The 19,860-nt window shown below is 37.4% G+C and overlaps 3 protein-coding genes across 6 annotated transcripts in view; 1 reads left to right on the top strand and 2 right to left on the bottom strand.

The window, feature by feature from the left end:
• LOC131435008 (uncharacterized oxidoreductase YjmC) overlaps positions 1–8,565 on the bottom strand; it is a 33,045-nt gene extending 24,480 nt beyond the window's left edge. The window contains exon 1 of one of the 3 annotated variants that reach the window (XM_058602450.1): positions 8,440–8,565. The gene's annotated coding sequence lies outside the window, so the exon portion shown is untranslated. Of the gene's footprint in view, positions 1–7,531; positions 7,749–7,973; positions 8,235–8,439 lie in introns of those variants that run through there. The other 2 variants (XM_058602448.1, XM_058602449.1) reach the window with 2 other exon arrangements.
• Positions 1–16,390, top strand: part of LOC131435011 (ADP-ribose glycohydrolase OARD1-like) — a 41,525-nt gene extending 25,135 nt beyond the window's left edge. For both annotated transcript variants that reach the window (XM_058602452.1, XM_058602453.1), the window contains 2 exons: positions 15,875–16,180; positions 16,241–16,390. In XM_058602452.1, coding sequence (XP_058458435.1) covers positions 15,875–16,180; positions 16,241–16,390 — 456 coding nt within the window. The remainder of the gene's footprint in view (positions 1–15,874; positions 16,181–16,240) is intronic.
• A 74-nt stretch (positions 16,391–16,464) lies between these two features.
• LOC131435010 (dnaJ homolog subfamily B member 13-like) lies at positions 16,465–18,300 on the bottom strand. Its single transcript, XM_058602451.1, has 5 exons — positions 17,752–18,300; positions 17,568–17,692; positions 17,265–17,388; positions 16,625–17,214; positions 16,465–16,565 (listed from the first exon to the last, which is right to left on the bottom strand). The coding sequence occupies exons 1-5, from the start codon at positions 17,988–17,990 to the stop codon at positions 16,474–16,476; spliced, it is 1,170 nt and encodes a 389-aa protein (XP_058458434.1). The 5' UTR covers positions 17,991–18,300; the 3' UTR covers positions 16,465–16,473.
• Positions 18,301–19,860: the final 1,560 nt, after the last annotated feature.

The following is a 19,860-nucleotide window of genomic DNA, read 5'->3' on the forward strand; positions in this document are numbered from 1 at the left end:
TACATCTCCACTCATTCGGTCATTACGAAGTGCAACTACGGGTGATTTACTTCAGCTCAGTTTAGCTCAGCTCAGGGTGATGTTTTGATGTTTGAACGAAATTGAATTATTGAAAACGAAAAAATGTAGCTCTATACAGAGTAAATTTTCTCTATCTTTATTGCACTCATTGAAGTACCTAATTACATCCAGGAGAAAACATAAAATTTTGGTGTAAATTTTTCTCTCATTGTTCGTAGAAAAGTTTGACACAATTTTCAGTGTTAATCACCTAATTGAAATAGAGAATCTGCAAGAACCCGTCGAGAGGAGAGAGAGACTGATGGTAAGACGCATTAGTGCATTGGATGTGCAGAATGCACAATGTGTGTACATGTACGACAAACTTCAGGAACATTCGGAAAATTCAACAGTTAATTAGTTCGACTGAGTGTAACTTGTGCAAGTCTTCAATGATTCAACCTAATGAAATTTTTCGCCCGTAATGGGTCCGATCGATGATTAATCACGAATTGGAACAAACTTTTGCTCATATTGTGGCGCTCCTGGTGGACGGATTTGGAAGTTCTTGACGCCCACGTGTTGGGAATTTTGTCAGCTTCACGTATGATTTTTGACATTCCGCAAATCGACTGTACTTTGTGAACAATCAACATGAAAGCCGAAAGAAGAGAAAAAATTCTGCTCAGTTATTTTGAAAATCCATTCAGGTCTGCATCTGGCTAGCTAAACAGCTGAAATTGCCTAGAAATACCGTATGGCGCGTTATCAAACGGTATAAGGAAACATTGACGACGATTCGGAAGCCTCAAGCCAATCATCGGAGTGGAATTGTCGACCGGAAACTGCGTGGTAAGATTTTGAAGACGATTAAGAGGAATCCTAATCTGTCGGACCGTGATTTGGCCAGAAAATTCGACGCTGCCCATAGTACCCTGAAGAGAACTCGACTCCGGGAAGGAATCAAGTCGTATCGAGCTAGCAAACAGCCAAATCGGACCATGAAACAGAAGAGTGTGGTCAAAATTCGTGCTCGGAAACATTATGACCAGGTGCTGACCAAGTGCTACGGGTGTCTTCTGATGGACGATGAAACCTATGTCAAGCCTGACTTTGGGGCCAATCCCTGATCAAAAATTTTACTTGGCAACGGCTCGGGGGGATGTTCCAGCCAAATTTAAATTTGTTTTTGCCGACAAATTTGCAAGAAAATTTATGATTTGGTAGGGCATTTGCAGCTGTGGCAAAAAACCGAAAGTTTTCGGTACAAATAAAACAATGACATCGGAACTATACCAAAAAGAGTGTCTCCAAAAACGAATTTTGCCGTTCATTCGATCCCACGACCATTCCGTAATGTTTTGGTCAGGTTTGGCAAGTTGTCTTTACAGCAAAGTCGTTCAAGAATGGTAGGCAGAGAAAGGTTCCGAAAACCCTTAACCCACCCAACTGCCCCCAGTTCCGCCCTATTGAGAAATACTGGGTAATCATGAAGAGGAGACTCAAGGCAAAGGGAAAGGTTGTCAAAGACATCAATCAGATGGTGACCTGGTGGGATTAGATAGCTAAAACGATGGACGAAGAAGGTGTGCGCCGCCTAATGAGCCGTGTTACACGAAAAAGATCGAGAATTCCTTAGAAACCGTGACGAATAATTTTATCCGTATTTTTTCTTAAAAGTATGAAGAAAACGCTACATTTGTATAAAAAAAGATCTTGAATTCAATAATAAATAACGGAAATACAGGCAATTGTCTTTGTTCCAATTCTATCTGAAGCAAGCTTTATGATAATGTAGGCAAAACTTTCTGTAATATTACACTTATACTTATGGAAAAGCCCGACAGTCTAAAAAATATGTATAAAATCAGTATTTTGTGCAAAACCCGGATGAAATTCAGTACATTTTATCAATGTACTTGAAAATCTGTAGAATACTGAAAAATTCGTATATCCGGACACCCTGAGTGGCACAGCCTCTAGTCGTGGCCGGCATCGTTATTGGTCATTTAAAGAAAAGTTTCGAGTGAGTGGACATGCATAGTTATAAGGATTAGTTACTCCCAAGCATCATTTTCTTGGTTCATTGTGAATTTTCACTCACTAGCTCAATTACGAAGTGCAACTACGGGCGGACTACTTTAGTTCAGCTCAGTGTATATTTTTTAGAGTGCCCGATTAACTTCCTACAACATTTTTGTCCAATTTACAGTTCCGAGGCTACCACGGTTTTAAGAAAATTGGATGTAAAAATACAATCGCCCTTTTAAAAAGACAGTTTTGAGTCGACTTGGAGCAATGTTTCATTCAAACTGACGAAAGTCTATCCTGAATTTGTCACTTTTTCTGCTGTTAATTTCCGGAATTGCTCAGTAGCAACTATTGGTCCTTACTTCTGACGGTCACTTCTGTGCAATTGATCAACAAGTTCTAGCTTCTCGGTCGTAAGATCCAATGCCAGTAACATGATTAAAAAATCATGATATCATGAAACATATCTTTTCATGAGATCATGTCTATAGTTCATGATTTCATAAGAAAAATGATTCATACCATGATCAATTCCATTGAAACTTGCATGATAATGAATCATTTTGCTCATGAAATCATGCATAATAGGCATGATCTCAAGAAAAGGCATATTTCATGATTTTTATAATTTTTAATCGCGATATTGGCAATGGATTTTTATCTGTGTATGACCGTGAGTAGAATTTTGTATATTCAAAGCGCTATAAAATGATTTGGAGCTCTAACTGGTTTCCTGTGAACAATTGTTATTAACTCGCACGCGCGTGACTTAAGGGGGGAGAAGAGGAGGGGGGGGGGGTATGGTCTAAACGATGAAAAAACCATCATTTTTGCGATTTTTTCCAGAATTATCGTTCAACAAAATAAATTCAAATGTTTTGCATGATAAAAAGCATCATTCGAACAACATTTTGTAATTTTTTCGTGGAAAAATATTGAGAAATAAGTCGGTGAAGAGGTATTTTTGAGAACGCTTCTGAAAAATCATGATTTGCAGTGTCCACTGTATCTCAGCGCAGACTAATCAGAAGTGAACAAACGAACGCAGCATAGTTAGAGTAGAAGTTTTTCTAGACCCCAACGTTTCTTTTTGATTTTAAATTTTTGGTTGTTGTTCAAAGTGAAAACTACGATTTTTCACGAAAAAAACCACCATTTTATAGCTGTATTTTATATGTAGAAAGTGTGTGGAAAATTTGAAAAAAATTAGTGCAGTAGTTTTTGAATGACGATGGACACGGACTTTCAAAACCTGCTTTCGAGGAAAACGCGTTTAAAGGTTTTTGTCTATAAAATCAATTGAAACAATTAATTACTCCAGGGAGCCCGCAGGGTCTAACATTTTCAAAAAATCATATTTTTTCTTTTATAATTTATTATAACGAAGAATGTTTAGTCAAGTTTTGAAGTGAATCGAAGTAGAAATCTGGGGACTGTGCACTGAGCTCTTGCTTCTTCGTAGAATGAGATAACCATAGATAAAGGTCCATAACTTCCAAAGTTTCGTTCCAATAGGCTTAAAAATTTCACAGAAAATTATTCAAAAGTTTTACTGTCATTTTTGCCTGAGAAGCCTGAAACTGTCTCAGGGTGAATCTTGAATGCTTAAGATTAATTTCGAATTTAAATTAGATGAATTCGGTTTATGAGGAAAAGTTTATCGCTTCAACCCAAATCGTGAAACCGTAAAGCGACTACAAATGTTACACATTCAAAATAAAAAGTTAACGCATACATGCAAAACTTGAACACAAGCTTGGTGAATAGAATCTTCCAAATTTATTCCGTTCCCCTTAAAATAATCGCCCTCGGCCCAAAACCACTTTTGCCAACGTTTTGCCCAATCCTCATAACAGTTGTTAAAGTCAATTTTTGGAATAGCCTTCAATGCGCGTAGTGATTCACGTTTGATGTCTTCAATTGACTCAAAACGGCTTCCCCGGAACGGTGGTTTGAGTTTGCTAAATAGCTGAATAGAAGTTACACGGAGTTAAATCAGGCGAATTCGGTGGTTGCAAGATGGTATTGATTGAATTTTTTTTTCGAAAAAATCACGAAGAATAAATGCAGTATGCGACGGTGCATGATTTTTGACTTGCTTTGACGTGGTTCGTCGTTAACGAGTTCTTGAGCCTCTTTGAACAACTTGCACTAATCAAAAACGCTTGCTAGCGACATATCAGGTGTACAACTTTGCTTCCGCCCTTTTCCGATAGGTGGCTGTACCGGCTGAGACTGGTCAAAATACTCAGATGATAATGCCTTTAAAGTGAGTGTGTACAGTGGCTAACGAATTGTCATCGCCGATTCAATGACAGTTCTTCTTGTTTTCGTATTATTCACGCACGAAAATGTCGGTTTATGTGCCCAATTCTCGCCATTTGCGGGAAGTTTTACTTTTCTGTTACAATTCGAAAAAAAATGCAGCTGAAGCACATCGAATGCTCTCTGAAACTTACGGTGATGCTACTCTGAGTAAAAGAACGTGTCGGGAGTGGTTTCAACGTTTTAAAAATGGTGATTTCGATGTCGAAGACAAACATGGTTGGGGAAGAGAAAAAACCTTCAAAGATGAACAACTAGAAGCATTGCTTGATGAAGATTCGTGCCAAACCCTAAGAAGAGCCTGCCGAATCGTTGGGAGTTAGTCAGCAAGCCATTTCAAAACGTCTCGGGGTGCCGTACGAGTTGAAACCGAGGGACATCGAGCGCTGTCTATTTGTATGTGAGCAACTGCTTCAAAGGCAAAATCGTAAGGGGTTTTTACATCGAATCGTAACCGGTGATGAAAAGTGGGTTCGATACGATAATCCTAAACGCAGAAAATCATGGAGAAAGCCCGGGCATGCTACTTCGTCGAAGGCAAAACCGAATATTCACGACGCCAAAGTTATAATTTGTATTTGGTGGGATCAGCACGGTGTGATTTACTACGAGCTCTTAAAACCGGGTGAAACCATCACAGGAGATCGCTACCGAACGCAACTGATGCGCCTTAGTCGCGCGCTAAATGAAAAGCGGCCACAATATCAAGAGCGACATGACAAAGTCATCCTCCAACACGACAATGCTCGGACTAACGTCGCAAATGTGGTCAAAAAGTACCTGGAAACGCTGAAATGGGAAGTCTTGCCCCACCCGCCGTATTCCCCAGATGTCGCCCCTTCTGACTTCCACCTATTCCGTTCGATGACACACGGCCTGGCAGATCAACATTTTCAATCCTTCGAAGAGTTGGAAAAATGGACTGCTTCATGGATAGCGTCAAAAGAGGACTCCTTTTTTCGAGCCGGAATCCGAAAATTGCCGGAAAGATGGGGGAAAGTTGTCGCTAGCGACGGACAATACTTTGAATAATACATCTGTAAGCACTTTTTCGCAATAAAGCTTTTAATTTTGGAAAAAAAACGGCGGAAGCAAAGTTGTACACCTCATACAATTATCACCAAAGGCCTTTTGCAACATTCCGAACGTTTCGGTACCAGGGATTTTATTCCGCATTTAATGGAACTTCTTTGTTGAATAATTTCACCTATTGTGAAAATCGCCAATTGCACTTTAAATACTTTAGAAAAACAGACGTATACTAAACACTAATTAATATTTTGACGTGACACTTGGTACAGATGTCACTGATAGTCATACCAACCTAGAAAAAAAATTCGACGAATAAGATTTCCGCACGAAATGGATTTCAAAAGTCTTACTACTTTTTGCCCACAGTAATTTTTCATTTGATAAAATTTCATCGGATACAAGACAAATACAAATCAAGGCGTGTTCGACGTTGGTTCCTAATAAGGATCGATCTAAGAAGATTCTCGTGCAATTGCCCAATCAAAAGTATTACGATTGATAGAACTGTTTGATTGAAGATATTGGTTGCCTTGTTCCACATCAATAAATCGAACGATCCCATGGGGCTGATCCTTGTAGTTTTTCGTAATTTTGCTCATCTTAAACAACTTTCGATAATAGATTTTTCTGCTTACAAAGTTCTAGTCTTGAAAATCAATTGCAACCATCATTTATTGATTATGTGAATAGACAAATTGATACCAACAAGTGATTAGGGCATATATCATACGAAAGATTCTTTCGAATTTCGAATAATAATGCTCACTACTCGAGTTTTAAGTATTAAATTCGAGTATATTGTTTCTAATTTCGTAGATTGGGTTCCCATCTATGAGAACGTCTTGAGGACCAAAATGGAGTAATCCGAATTTTGTATAAAGCCCCTTTTAATATGTGGGTTTAAGTACAAAAAATGATCAGTTTCAAAAATTGAAAAACAAAATGGCGGCTTGGCAAATGCCGCGAAAGTGCTGCTTTTTGACGGCCGGAAACATAAGTCAAGTAAATCTTGACCAATCGGTTCAAAAATTCTACAGAATATTCTCGATAGTTATTTCCACAGAGGTACGTAGGGGTTTTTCAATTAATTGATTTTCTGTAAAATGGCAGTCCTTTGAAAACAAAACCGCATTTTTTCATAACAAAATTGTTCATAAAAAAAATATTCACAATTTTCAAAAACCCCTGCGAATCAACGTTTCAAGGTATACCGATTTCTCGATATTTATACCAATTTTTGATTTCTATACCGCAATACCGATTTTTGGTTTTAGTTTTGATAGGTATGATAAAAGGTTGTCGTGGACCCTTTTTTTTTGCTTACTTGGGCTGTGAACCATTTCGCGGTTAATTTTAACTTTTGGTTAAAATCTGACACTCGAGTGGTTAATTTGATGTTGTCAAAAATAACCCTGCTCGAGAGCATGGTTATTTTTGACAGATCGATAGTTATTTTCCAACACTGAAAAAAATCTCGCAATGAAAATTCTAATACTAATTTTTTAGTTGAAATTATTTCCAGTGGAAAATAAACCCAAATAACTTTCCGTCCGTCAAATTTTGAAATGGGCCACAGATTTAGTCAAATTTAACTACTCGACACCAAATAACCACTCAAGTGTCAGATTTTAACCAAAAGTTAAAATTAACCGTGAAATGGTTCACAGCCTTAAATGAGCCTTAGTGACATTTTCCTGGTACTTATGTAGCAGAGATTCTGATACCGATATGGTACAGATAAATTTGTGCGCCGCATACAGATTTTCGGAAGAATGACCTGGCAACGCTGGTGCGAATTCTATCGAGCATAATTTTTGGGCTCTTATCAAGCTGAAGCTTCGAAAGAATTGACCCTGTGATTTGGACCTGCTCAGTCGACGTATTCGGAAAAATTTGGTTCGCCGAAAATATTGCCTGTCTATGATTTACTGGCTGCAAATAATCACCGCTATGCTCTTACTTGAAAAACTGTACATTAAAGTTATATGGACGAGCAATGAGTATTATAATTTGTAACATTCACAAAGGCCTATCGTACTATATGCCTTTATCTCATGTTGAAATGTTCGCGTTTATTGTATTGAAATACTTTTCATTAAGTAAGAATTGTTTCTGCTTAACACAAAAAAAACTTCAACTTAACTGCTTAACACAAAAAAAACTTCAACAGGTTCAACTTTTGACATCTGAAATTCTAAGTATTATATCATCAACGTTTGTCCTTGATCTTCCTTCTCTGTCCACTACAATTTCAAAGGCACTTCAAAAAACACAACATTATTTATGATTGCTTTGTTACTCATTGATAGAAAAATTGCATCCTATTGAGTCGGGAACGACCGCCGTTTTCAATCCAACAATGTCGGTACGAATGCCTATACTGAAGCTAGCAAGCTGCATGCTAGTATTAGTATTAATTACTATCAAATTGCATTTCCCATCACCATTGAAAGTAACGCTTCATTCTTTGGGCGCACATATGCAACTATATGTAACTTGTTATGTAATTTCCCTTAGCTTTGTTTTGCTTGAACTTGAGAACGATTGGAAACAATAATTTTTCTACAGTAAACACTTTCACTCACTCGCAGATCACCCAGGAATTCGTCGCACGCTTCGTCTTGAATCAACTTTGAAACTGCGGCTAATCTGCCACTAACAACAGAGTACTCGCTCTTCGCCACGCTCGAAAGCTGCGTCCAAGGTTGTGAGAACTGGCTGTTACGGAAAAATACCTAAAAATATAACGTGGTGCTTGTAAATAATGAACTACGAATTTCGTCACGCCCGGACAACAGTCGAGTTTGAACTGCCAGCAAAAGTTTGAAGCCCGGAGGTGTTCCCGTACACAATTAGTATCAAAACAAAATTGGGTCAGATCGAACCTAGCTGTATGCAAGTCCTAAAATCGATAGGACCTCAACTAGGTCAGATGGCCTAACGAACTGGACGGTGCAACGCATACTATTTTCAAGTCAATGACTGCGTTAGACCCGAATTGTCTGTTTTGAAGATGGCCCAGCCAAAACTACTATTACTGATAAGTTTTACCTGTTCGCATGTTTACCGTGGCTTCCATGTTTACACTGTTCCAGCCTGTCTGTCGCGTATCAGCCATGGTTTGCGTTCGGTGGCCCAACGATGATTAACAGGCCCATGCTCAAGTCATGATGATAAATTTCAAACAACAGTCTCGCTGGTCGGTGCAGTGCACTAATACAAGCGTTGCCCGATGATATTTGTTTTTGGCATGCATCACATTGCACTGTTCCGAGCAGAGTTGCAACGTTCGGCAGAGCACACGGATGTTTTCGGATAAACGTGGATAATTTCTGGTGTGGGGGGCTATCTATGAATGAACTGTGTCGTGTTGTGTCGTAGTCATCGGCTAGAGCGCAGGCGCCTTCAAGGGATGAATTTTTCAAATCTGATTCGCGAAGATTGTATTTTTTAACCGACATTCTATTTTGAATTTGTAATAGCATAATAAAATCAAACGATATCTAGAAAATTTTATGGTTCCACACTCACTCTCACATCCACTGAATGGTACTAGTTATTCGAAATTCTCATCAACTATTGTCAAAACTCTCAGAAACTGCAGCATGATTACAATCTATAAATAACTATCTGAACGTAGATTAAGCGTTGCTCTGAAATATTTTGTGCGAGTTTATAATTAAAATTTGTATAAACGTGAGACAGGTTATTGTGTTTATACGACACTTTGATGTAATCGGACGCGCTCTTTCTTTCTCTGAAACGTGAGTAGATCAAGTAAGCGTTGGTTTACTGTCTCCAGAAAATACGGACCCACCTAGTTCTCAGTGGAAATATTGTATTATGTTGGATATTTAATTTTTATTGGATATACTGCTATTATTAGACTAGCACAACAGTTTAGTATTCTCCAAATTTGCTATCTAGCTATTGTAGGCTAGTTGGGAAATAAATACGAAATAAGAAACAAAACGAACCAAGCACTGTAACAAAAATGAAATATGTTAGAGATGTTTTGTTGAAATAATTCATCTGACTAATGAATAACATGAGGTACAAACGATCAATTTAAAAAATAAGAAACACTTGATAATGTTAGTGCAAACTTATGCGATGGTTTTCCCAAATTCGAATGGATGCTCAAACTTTGGAAAATGCTCGGATACATGCTGTTATAGATTCATGGAGTCCGAATGTAGTACGATGGGACCTGGGTTGAAGTAGACTAGTCAAGCACCGTTGATTACTCTAGTCATAAGTAATGCTTGTTGTATCTTTCTACGTCGCTCTAGAGTCCAATCAGACAATAACGGCCAGGATACGGTGGATGATCCAGAGGATCCCGCCAGGGAAGATTCCGCAAAGCAAATCGAATAAATCTTTTTTGAACGCGTTCTGCCCGCAAATTCCAAACCAATTGGCAAGGACTTCAAATCAAACACGTATTTTCAAGTAGTCGACGCACCAACGAGTAATACAACGCTTTCAAACAATACGGATCCTTGAAGTCCCGACTAATTTTTGCAAAAAATCTGAGTTGCCGCGTTGCTTTGGAAATTAAAGTTGATCGGTGTTGATTAAAGGTGAGTTTAGCATCCAACAAAACGCCGGGATCGTTGACAAGTTCGGCTCTATCAAGCGTTTGTCCATCAATTTGATAGTCGAATACTATGGGATTGGTTTTACGATGAAAAGTGATAACTTAACATTTCACGGTACTGAGTTTCGTCAACACTAGTCTACGAAAATATCTAGGAACTCCTGAAGATGGACACAATCTTCAACAGCACGGACTGTCAGATACAGCTACAAGTCATCATCGTAAACCAATCTGTATCCAACGCCAAGTAGTAAAGCAGTATCGTTGAAGAACAGCACAAACAGTAGTAGGCAAAGGTTACTGCCCTGAGGAACACCCGATTTATTGGTGAACGGAGAAGAAGTACAAGAGCCAAGCTGCACACGTTGTACTCTGTCGCATAAATAAGAGCTCAACCATTTTATAAACATGTGAAAAGTAAAGAAAATAAATATGAATTTTAATGAAAAAAAGTACGGGTGTGTAATGTCAGAGACATAACTGGATGTCGTGAATACGAATAAAACTGACACGATTTCTTTACACTTTCGTTTTCGAATTGATAGTTGATCGATTGTGTGAATTGCGAAACTTTCCCCCTTTTGACTACTACAATTTTAAATGATTTTTGACGTCGATTATCTCATTTCGGATTTGCATATTTCATTGAAAGAAACTATCGAGATGCTGTACAGGATTCATTTCTGCCTTTTAGAAGGACCAAAATGTGGAATTCTCTACGATATTTAGCACAGTTCGGAACATTTTTCTCGAACGATTTTCGCACAGCGAAAAGTTCACGAAGCAAATCAAATTATTTTGGATTTACACTAAACTGCTGATTTCTACCTTCGATTAGCAAAGAAGTAATCTTAATAGTTCTTTAGATAATATTTAGACTCATTAGAACGTCTGATTTTATATAATGTTGTCCACTTTTCGTTTCTTGTTTTCTTTCTCTCCATTGCAAACCACCAGCAGCTGATGTCATCGTTCTTGCTTGAATTGAAACTAGCTTTGTGAACAAATCGACACATCCGCTCGCAGTGCCAAATGATGCAAAACTGGTTTAATGTGTCTTCTCGCCTTGAAGAACGGAAGGCAAATGAGAACTACGAGCTGAGTGTTTGAAGTTTTTAACCACACAGAAAGTGCGCTCTCCGGTGCTGCTGTTTGAATGCGTCTTTTCGTTGGATGCTACCATCCAACGCACAAGAATAAATGATCGATTTTCGACCACGGTTCCCCTTTTATAACGTTCAGTTGAAGATATGTGCCTGACTACCTCAAAATCGTCGTCCTTGCGCGTAAAACCCAAGCGAAAATAAATAGTTTTACGCGTTGTTTTCAAATTTTGAGAAAACTTAATTTTTGAGTTGTTTGAGGTTATCTCACACTGTTCAAAATATTATCCTAAATTCCTGATCATATTTTTGATGAAATAGTGAAAGAATTATGTTGCTGGGATTAATACAAGTCGAGATATTCACGATTAAGTTCTGCCCATTCTTCCATATGGCCAATTTTGAAAAGGCGCCCCATAGTAAAGTAAGTCGTAAATTCTGGTTCAGAATTCATTTCAAAAAATCAAATTCGGAGTTCAGATTTAATAATCCGTTCCAGAATCCAAATCCAAAATTCATATCTTGAATTTTGTTAATGAATTCTGAAGTTTCAATCCCAAATTATCCCATAAATCGAAGAGCTAAATCCAATTTCAGAATTTGAACTTCGCTTCAGAGTCAACTTTTTAACTTCTGAACCTATAATCTGGAATTAATTTCTAAAACTGACGTCTGAAACTAAATTCTAAATTTGAATAATTGCTCAAAAAACGCAACGTGCGTATTCCACTGAATTTCACCTTAGTTCCTGAATTCACTTTCATAATTCAGAAATTTGCTTGCTGGAACTGAATTCGGAACATGGAATTTGGAACTTTTTGGAATTTAGACCTAAATTCGGAATCTGGATTCTGGAAAAGCATTCAGTTTCATAATTCGAGAACTAAATTCATGACCTGAATTTTTGATCTAGATTCCGAACCTGAATTTTGCAACTGAACTCTTCCCAGACCTCGAATTCGATTCTTTTTAATCCAGCTGCAGAGTTCAATCCTGTTCCAGAATTTTGGCGTTTCTGGTGTAAATAAATAAATGACGACAAAAAGTACTCAACAGTTGTTAACATCGGGTAAATTTTAGTCATTTGGGAGTTTTGGTACCTGCTGATGCACTAATGAGTCGATGACGAAACGTAAAAATATAGAATAAAATCTGCAAGTCGGTTCTTTTTAGAACCATTAAAGTTTTGCCAAAGGATTATTCGTTTATTTGTTTTTTTTGTTTCATCTGACAGCAAAATCTTTACACGCTTATAAAAATTTACTCAGAGTTAGAGTACTAGTTACTCATTTTCAAATCCTACATAGAAACCTCAAAAATTGAGTAGTTACCATCAATGATAATGAGTAACTCTTATTCTAAACAGGTGCCATTTTTTGTTAACTGATAAACTGTGCTCTTAGTTGTGCCATCGACGCAGATATTGTGTCCAGCAGCAGAGCTAATAAAAGTAATTTTCATTGACTCAAAATAGACAAAAATGATGATTAATTAATGTCATTTTCAGTTTCGCTTGTAAACTATGAGAACGAAATTCATGTTCAGTCATTGACATAAGTGGAACAGTAATTTAAAAATTGTGTTCTTTCTTTCATTTGCCCTTTCAGTCATTTTCGGTTTTCAGTGAAAATTCCATAGTATACAGTGTCGGTATTCAACCGAAGCTTTGAGAATCGAAAATGACAGAAAAAGGTTTCACAATAACTTTTACCTGGTGGTGCTCGACTTTGAAAATTGAAAGAATGAGAATTGACATTCTGCTGATGCTCCCTGCAGACGTTAGTTTGGTTTCGTCTTATCATAGAGGAAGGAGTGACGTTGACAATTATACTCTCTCTTTGTTTTCAATGAAAAACGAAAATGTTTCGTCTCTCTTCATTTGTTCTGCTGTCGGTCTTTTACGAATGAGACAGTAGAATATTGAAAATGAGGCTGTTGGATTGGATTCTTCATTGTGAAATGCGTGACAATTTTAAGCTCTGTCCAGGAGTGCTCCGTATTGTGCTTCAGAATGGAAACGAATATGCTCAAGTTTGTCATTTATCAGGAATAAGTGTCTTACTGGTGTTTGAGCATTATTGGCACGTGTGTTGAGCTTGAGGTGCGATCGTCACTTTATATGATGTCTCGAAGTTAGAATACAACGGAATAATAAATAAACCCAGTAGGGTTATTTTAAGTATTGAGTGTCAGTTATTTAATATTTAAATACAATGTACTGAGAAAAGAGCAATTTTTACGCTAATTTGATATATGTGAAAAGAAATTTCACTCAAAATTTGAGTGCTAATTACTCAATTTTTGGCTCATGTACAAATAAAGCATTACTCAGTAAATGAGTAGATTTTACCCAAACATCAAATTTAAGTTACTCTAAATTAGCGTTGTTCCACCTTTTCTGTAGATGAGCGGGATCTTACTAATTTTTGAGTAACTGTTTTTAAGCGTGTATTTACGATCAATTTATAAAATTGAGGATTTCAACACTTTTTCAATAAACTTATTCGATGATTCGTCAAAATCGCATTTTATACTGGAGAGAAAGTTCGAACACTCGATGGAATATTCGTTTTAACAAGCCTGTTGTGAAACGCGGAAGTCGATGAGGTATAGGATTTTTGGAGAGTTGATTTCTTCGTTGATAATCTTCGCCACAAACGCAGCTTTTTGAATCTTCCTTCGTCGTTCCCGGGTTTCAAGACCTAACAGACGACATCGATCAAGGTACGGTGGCAGATCCAAGGAAGCAACGGTTTATGCATTTCTGAGACAAAACAAGAAAACTGGGTAACTGAAAATTCGCCTAAAAAAAGCGCATAACTTTGGAAATCCGCGTAAAGAAAGCCGCTTAAAAATCGCATAAAAACGCGCAAAAAAGATCTGTGTATAAAATGGTTATAGAATTTGCTCAAACTTAAAAAAAAAATTCTGAGGCATACACCAATTGAGTGCTACATACCAATCGATTCAGATCGACGAACTGAGCAATAGTCTGTGTGTGTCTGTATGTCTGTACAGAACAAAGAAACGTAGTTCTCAGAAATGACGGGCCGATTTTGATCTCTTGTTGTATCTATCGTATCAACAAAATTTTTGCTACATACCATTGGAAATATGTTCAGCAATTGAAATGAAATTTTCAGTTGTATGACATAACCACAATTAATTCAAAATTTATATTTTCTGAAATTTATAGTACTAACGAGTATCATAAAGGGAAACTCATGGCGAACGTACCCGCGATGTCGGTTTTGTGGTAGTAAGCGACATTTCATTGTTGCGTTACATTTTACATTCATTGCATGTTTTTATATCAATTACTGCTTAATTTTATTTGAAAAATTCACAATTTTGGTGTAAATTTTTCTCTCATTGTTCATAGAAAAAGTCTGACATAGTTTTCAGTGTTAATTACATATTTAATATATAGAATCTGTCGAGATGAGAGAGCAACTGATGTCAAAAATGGCGAATGAATGTGCAGAATACACAAAGTTTGTACATGAACTACAAACTTGGGGTGCGTTCTGAAAGTTCAACAGTTAATTAGTTCAACTTGCGCAGGTTTTCAATGATTTAGTCCGGTGATGATGATCGGCCAAAATCGGTCCTATTTTTGAACCGATTCTGTCCTTCTATCATCATATGATAAAACCGAAAAAACTTTCTGCAATATTACTTATATTGATGCAAAAACCCAACTTTCTTCAAAATCCGTATAAAATCAGTATTTTTTACAAAATCCGTATAAATTCCAGTAAATTTTGAATGCACTTGAAAATCAGTAGAATGCTGAAAATCCGTATATCTGGCAACCCTGGTTAAAAGCCGTTCATTTTTAACGGAGATATTGATATTTTTGAGTAAGTAACTTTTCCCTCTACTCTAGCAGTAGGAGTTTTGTTTGGGAGCAAAGTGATACACGATTGTCAATAATTTTGTGTGCAATTGTTTCTAAGCACCAAATCGACTGTGTACAGAAAACTGTGCATGACATTTGGCTCATTCCGATTTAAGTACGGTTGATTTTTGGCAACATAATAGAGGCTCTTGCACGAGAATTATTTTTGTACTTTTTTAATGATGACTAAGTAATGATATTTCAAATTTGCATAGAAAACTCGTCATTACTGCACCTTACACGTTCATTAGAATGATATTATTTTTTAGTAATGATACTTCTAATGATCGTGTAAGGTCCGCTAATCGTTCGACATATGGTTTAGAAAGATGGCAGTCTTTTCGAATTGAAAACAATTCCATATTTTTTATTGATTTAAACTGCTCACAGCAATAATTGCTGGAAGTACATAAGACGTAGAGTGCCAATAACCAGAGCGACGACAGCTGTTCGTTTGGAATGACAACCTTCAGCTTCAAACGAGCAAATGACCTGTTAATTACAATGCAAAGCTTACGACATTTCGGATTACATGTTTTGAATTGTTGCCAACATTACTCTGGTTATAGGCACTCTAATAACAACCATATACCATTCGAATCAGTTCGTCGAGATCAGTAAATGTGTAGGTGTATGGCAAATAATGTCACTCATTTTGCTTGTAGATCGCTGAACTGATTTCCTCAATCTAAGATGCACGTGAAAGGTCTTAAGATACCATAAAAACTTCCTGTTTTTCAGTCAGATCTGACTTCTGGTCTAGGAGATACAGGGTGATTAGTGTAAAAGTGTTCATTTCACTTAAATAATAGATTGCCTAGTTCATGCAAAACACAATTATTACATAAGTGCTACAAACTAACGTTTTCTTCACTGATCTAGATCTGCAAAATGTCATCGGAATGTGTTAGTGAAACGGAAGGGGACCTGTTTGCGGCTCCCAAAGACCACTCGTTGGCCCATTGCGTAGCTGCCGATTTGAAGATGGGCGGAGGAATAGCAGTAAAGTTTAAGCAAGTGTTCAAACAGGTTGAAGAATTAAAAACCCAGAAGGCAGGCGTCGGCGGAGTAGCAGTTCTGAAAGATGATCAACGCTTCATATACTATCTGGTCACGAAGAAAGCATCCTACGATAAGCCAACATACGATGACCTTACGAAGTCACTGACGGCAATGAAGCAGCACATGGTAAGCTAAGTGATAAAAAGTCAGAAATTTGCTAAAATTTTATTTTATATATATTTTTAGATTGAGAATAACGCCAAAAAATTAGCAATTCCACGCATTGGTTGCGGTATCGATGGATTGGAATGGCCTAAAGTAAAAAGTATTTTGAATGATGTTTTCGGAACCGAAGGAAATTTTAAGATTGTTGTGTACAATTTTGTTCCGAAATAGTTTGGCACAAGCATTACAAATGCGATAGTCTAGTGTGCATGTTCCTTGAATCTATTCTAGTTTAATAAATGAAACCCATTGCTTCAAACACAAGGCTTTTCGATGGAGTATAGGTCATCAAAAATTTCCTTCAGTTGTTCTCTTATTCTCTTTGGAATAAAATCGGGGTAGTCGACTGAAATGAAAGTAGATGTAGATAGATCCATCTGCACAAGCGATCAACCGAATACCAACTTTTGAAGGAAACACAGAGATCCCCTCGTGGTTTTGGAACCTTAGTACTGTCCACTTTTGGTAGTCCTTCGCCTTTGAATATTTTAGTGTACTCAGGATGTACCACATCTACGACCTCCGTCATAAGCTGTCTGCCATCAATGCCGACAATTTTCAGTGGAAATCCCACTAGCGACTGTTTCAACGTGATCGGCATAATCATGTGTAAATCTGCTTTATCCCTGCTAAATAATGGATGATCTTTTTCTCTCACCACAAACACAATATCCGATGGGATGATTTTCGGGTTTCGATCACCGGCTTCTTCGAAGCGAATCTTTGTTCCGCTGGTTACACCCGGCTGAATGGGAACACGGACAGTTTCTTCCACTAGCACCGTTTCCACCTGGGTTTCGTCGACGAACTCCTCTCTGAGGATCTGCATTTTCTTCGTTGTTCCGTGGAATATTTCTTCCAACTCAAGGTCCACGAATTCCTCCATGTCGGGGCCTTTCACTTTGACGGTTGTTCTGTCGTCTAGACACAACGGAGGTGGCTTGGTTACCGCATCGATAAGATCTCCGTACGGAGAGTAAGTGGCGAAAAAATCCCTAAAAATGCTTTATTATTCAATATGACTATTCAAAACAATCAATCATACTTATAGATTTTCATGCAGTCGTTTGAAAAAACGTAGGCTTCCTGAAATCCATGAGGTGTAACCACTCCTGATTTTAATCCTTCTTCACCGTATATATCATAAATGCGCTTTCGTAGGGAATTAGCTATGAAATCTTTTATGTATTATGTTGTTTTCGCTTGATGCCAAAACTAATCCAGTTTCAACCCTAAATAATCTCAAATCCATTTGACAGCAGTTAGGGTCGAAACTAGGATGTGTTTAGCATTAAGCCAAAAGGCTATTATAAATTATAGCGGATCGTTATAACTCATCAATAGTTACAGAGAACATCGAAGGCTTCATTCAACAACTCCCAATATTGTTCTCGTGACATAGTCGGGAACGGTAAGGCAGGAGGGTAATGAAAATCATTTCCCGGATGGCAACGAACGGCCAATTTGCGATATCTGTCGGCAATATTGAACAGATTGTTATAATAGGTAAAAACTTATTTCTACTCAATTACGCTAGACGAATGTCAACATCGGAGGCATCTCTGGGAATGTCCAGTATAGCGTAGTAGTCAAATCCCATACTTGAACAAAGAATAGAACTAATACTTGAAGTACTGGAACTGCCTACTATGCTTTTACGTTTTGTTCGTTTTGACGTACGACTATACTCGAAAGATGTGTTCAAAAACAAACCGGAATGTAGCTCGATTGAAAAGACCTTCGCACTATTCACGGCCGGTGTGGTCTTCATATCACTGTAATGTACTATTAATTTTTATTTTAGAGTAGTTTAATCTTATGTCGTTTTCGTTTTTAAATTGCACTACACCGGTGTAGCGAAAGCTGCACTGAAACCGTTCGTTTTTGCCAATTGCACTACACCAGTGCTACACTTTTTCTGCACCGATACCACTGGTGTAGCACTCATCAAAAGTTTGGTGTAGCTCTGTGCAATGGAATCGTTTATGGTAGTCAATGGTTACTGTTTATGTTTTCGTCATTTTTGTTCGTTTATTCATGCATCCGTGTAGCCCTGCACCGGTGTAGTGCAAATTAAAAACGAAAACGCCATTAATTTCACTCGAGCCATTGCATTATATTGCTGATCACTTAGCCTACAATCAACAGATTGCGACATAATCGAACTCAATAATTTCGCTCAATAATGGGCTGAGGAAGTTTCATCATAGCAAATTGCTCAATGACTTTGTTATCGACTCGAATAATCGAAGCTCTTGTATAAATTCTAACAAAGTGATTAATTTCAACAGACTTAAACTGAAGACATCATATTAACAAGATATCCAGCTCTCACATTTCCCGAACAAGTTATTGGCAGCATCCTTTTTGCAAGCATGGCGCCCTCAGGCGAGTCCGCATCGAATCTCGTACATAGAAGCAGGGGAGAGAAGTGTCAAATTCGTGCGCGTCAAAATAGCAGCACTGCGCACCCATACAATTGACATGATATGTTGAATGTGATACCGTGCGATGGCGTTGCAGAACTGAAGATTGGTTTCGCTACAAGCTGACAGGGTCGCTTAAACCAAAGGTATTAATATATTACATGAATGATGGAGCTGAGATTCACGAAATTGCCGGTTCGTTTATGAAGCAAATGGATCTCAAGCTGAAGAAGGTACGATAGACTTAATTGAACGTAAATAAAAGTGCAATTTACATTCGATTTCATCTCAGAGTGAGTACGAGACAGTACACTGTGTTAATGTTAAATACAATAAAATTGTGTATGTAGAATATCATACCACGTATGGCAATGGAGCTACTGCAACTCCGATTCCAATTGAGAACAATGAAAAATCATCTTCTTATAAGTTCCCACAACGATAAACGCAAGATAACTGTACCAACATTTTACAACATATCACTTCCACAATTTTTTTGGTATAAAATTATTCCTAGGGTGAATAGCGGCCCTTACACGAGCATTATTTTTGTCATTTTTAATGATGACTAAGTAATGATGTATTTCAAATTTGATAGAAATCTCGTCATTACTGCACCATTACACGTTCATTAAAATGATATTATTTTTTAGTAATGACATTTTTAATGACTCGTGTAATGGCCGCAAATGTCCGTGCGGTAACTGAGGAGTGAGGATGCATCGAGGATAGATCACTTAAAAGATTCACATTTAATTTAATTCTGTATACTAAGAATTAGCTGCGAAGTTTAGTGAAACAGCATGGTGAAATTGTGTCTAAGGAATGTAGTATCAAATAAAAATTCAAAAAAAAAATTGGTGCACGCAACTATAACTATAAGTAAACCGTAATTGAGAGTACATGTCACTTTACTTTGATAATTTAAGTATATTGTAAGTGATGTGCCTTCAAAATGCATCCGCGGCAGAGTCTGACGCGGATAGGGATGTCGGATTTTTCGAATTACTTGATAATTTTCAAACAAATCGATTAAATTTTTATCTATTAGAAGAATTATCATTAGATTACGCGGTCAATTATTCGATTATTATTATTGGGTTTTCCAAATTGTTCGATTAGTTTAGCAATCGAGTATTAGTTTCAGTAGTCGATTATTTGGTTAATTCATCGATTACTCGATCAATAGACATTCCGACATCCCTGGGCAGAATT

The sequence above is a fragment of the Malaya genurostris genome, chromosome 3 (assembly GCF_030247185.1).
Source record: "Malaya genurostris strain Urasoe2022 chromosome 3, Malgen_1.1, whole genome shotgun sequence".
Classification (NCBI taxonomy): domain Eukaryota; kingdom Metazoa; phylum Arthropoda; class Insecta; order Diptera; family Culicidae; genus Malaya; species Malaya genurostris.

What these genes read in the sequence shown, in the direction of transcription:
- LOC131435010 (XM_058602451.1), bottom strand. Translation starts at nt 17,990, where the DNA reads ATGAAGACCACACCGGCCGTGAATAGTGCGAAGGTCTTTTCAATCGAG. An exon ending in GATGTTGACATTCGTCTAGC is followed by an intron (nt 17,693 to 17,751) that starts GTAATTGAGTAG and finishes TATTGCCGACAG; the next exon opens with ATATCGCAAATTGGCCGTTC. An exon ending in GACTGCATGAAAATCTATAA is followed by an intron (nt 17,215 to 17,264) that starts GTATGATTGATT and finishes AAGCATTTTTAG; the next exon opens with GGATTTTTTCGCCACTTACT.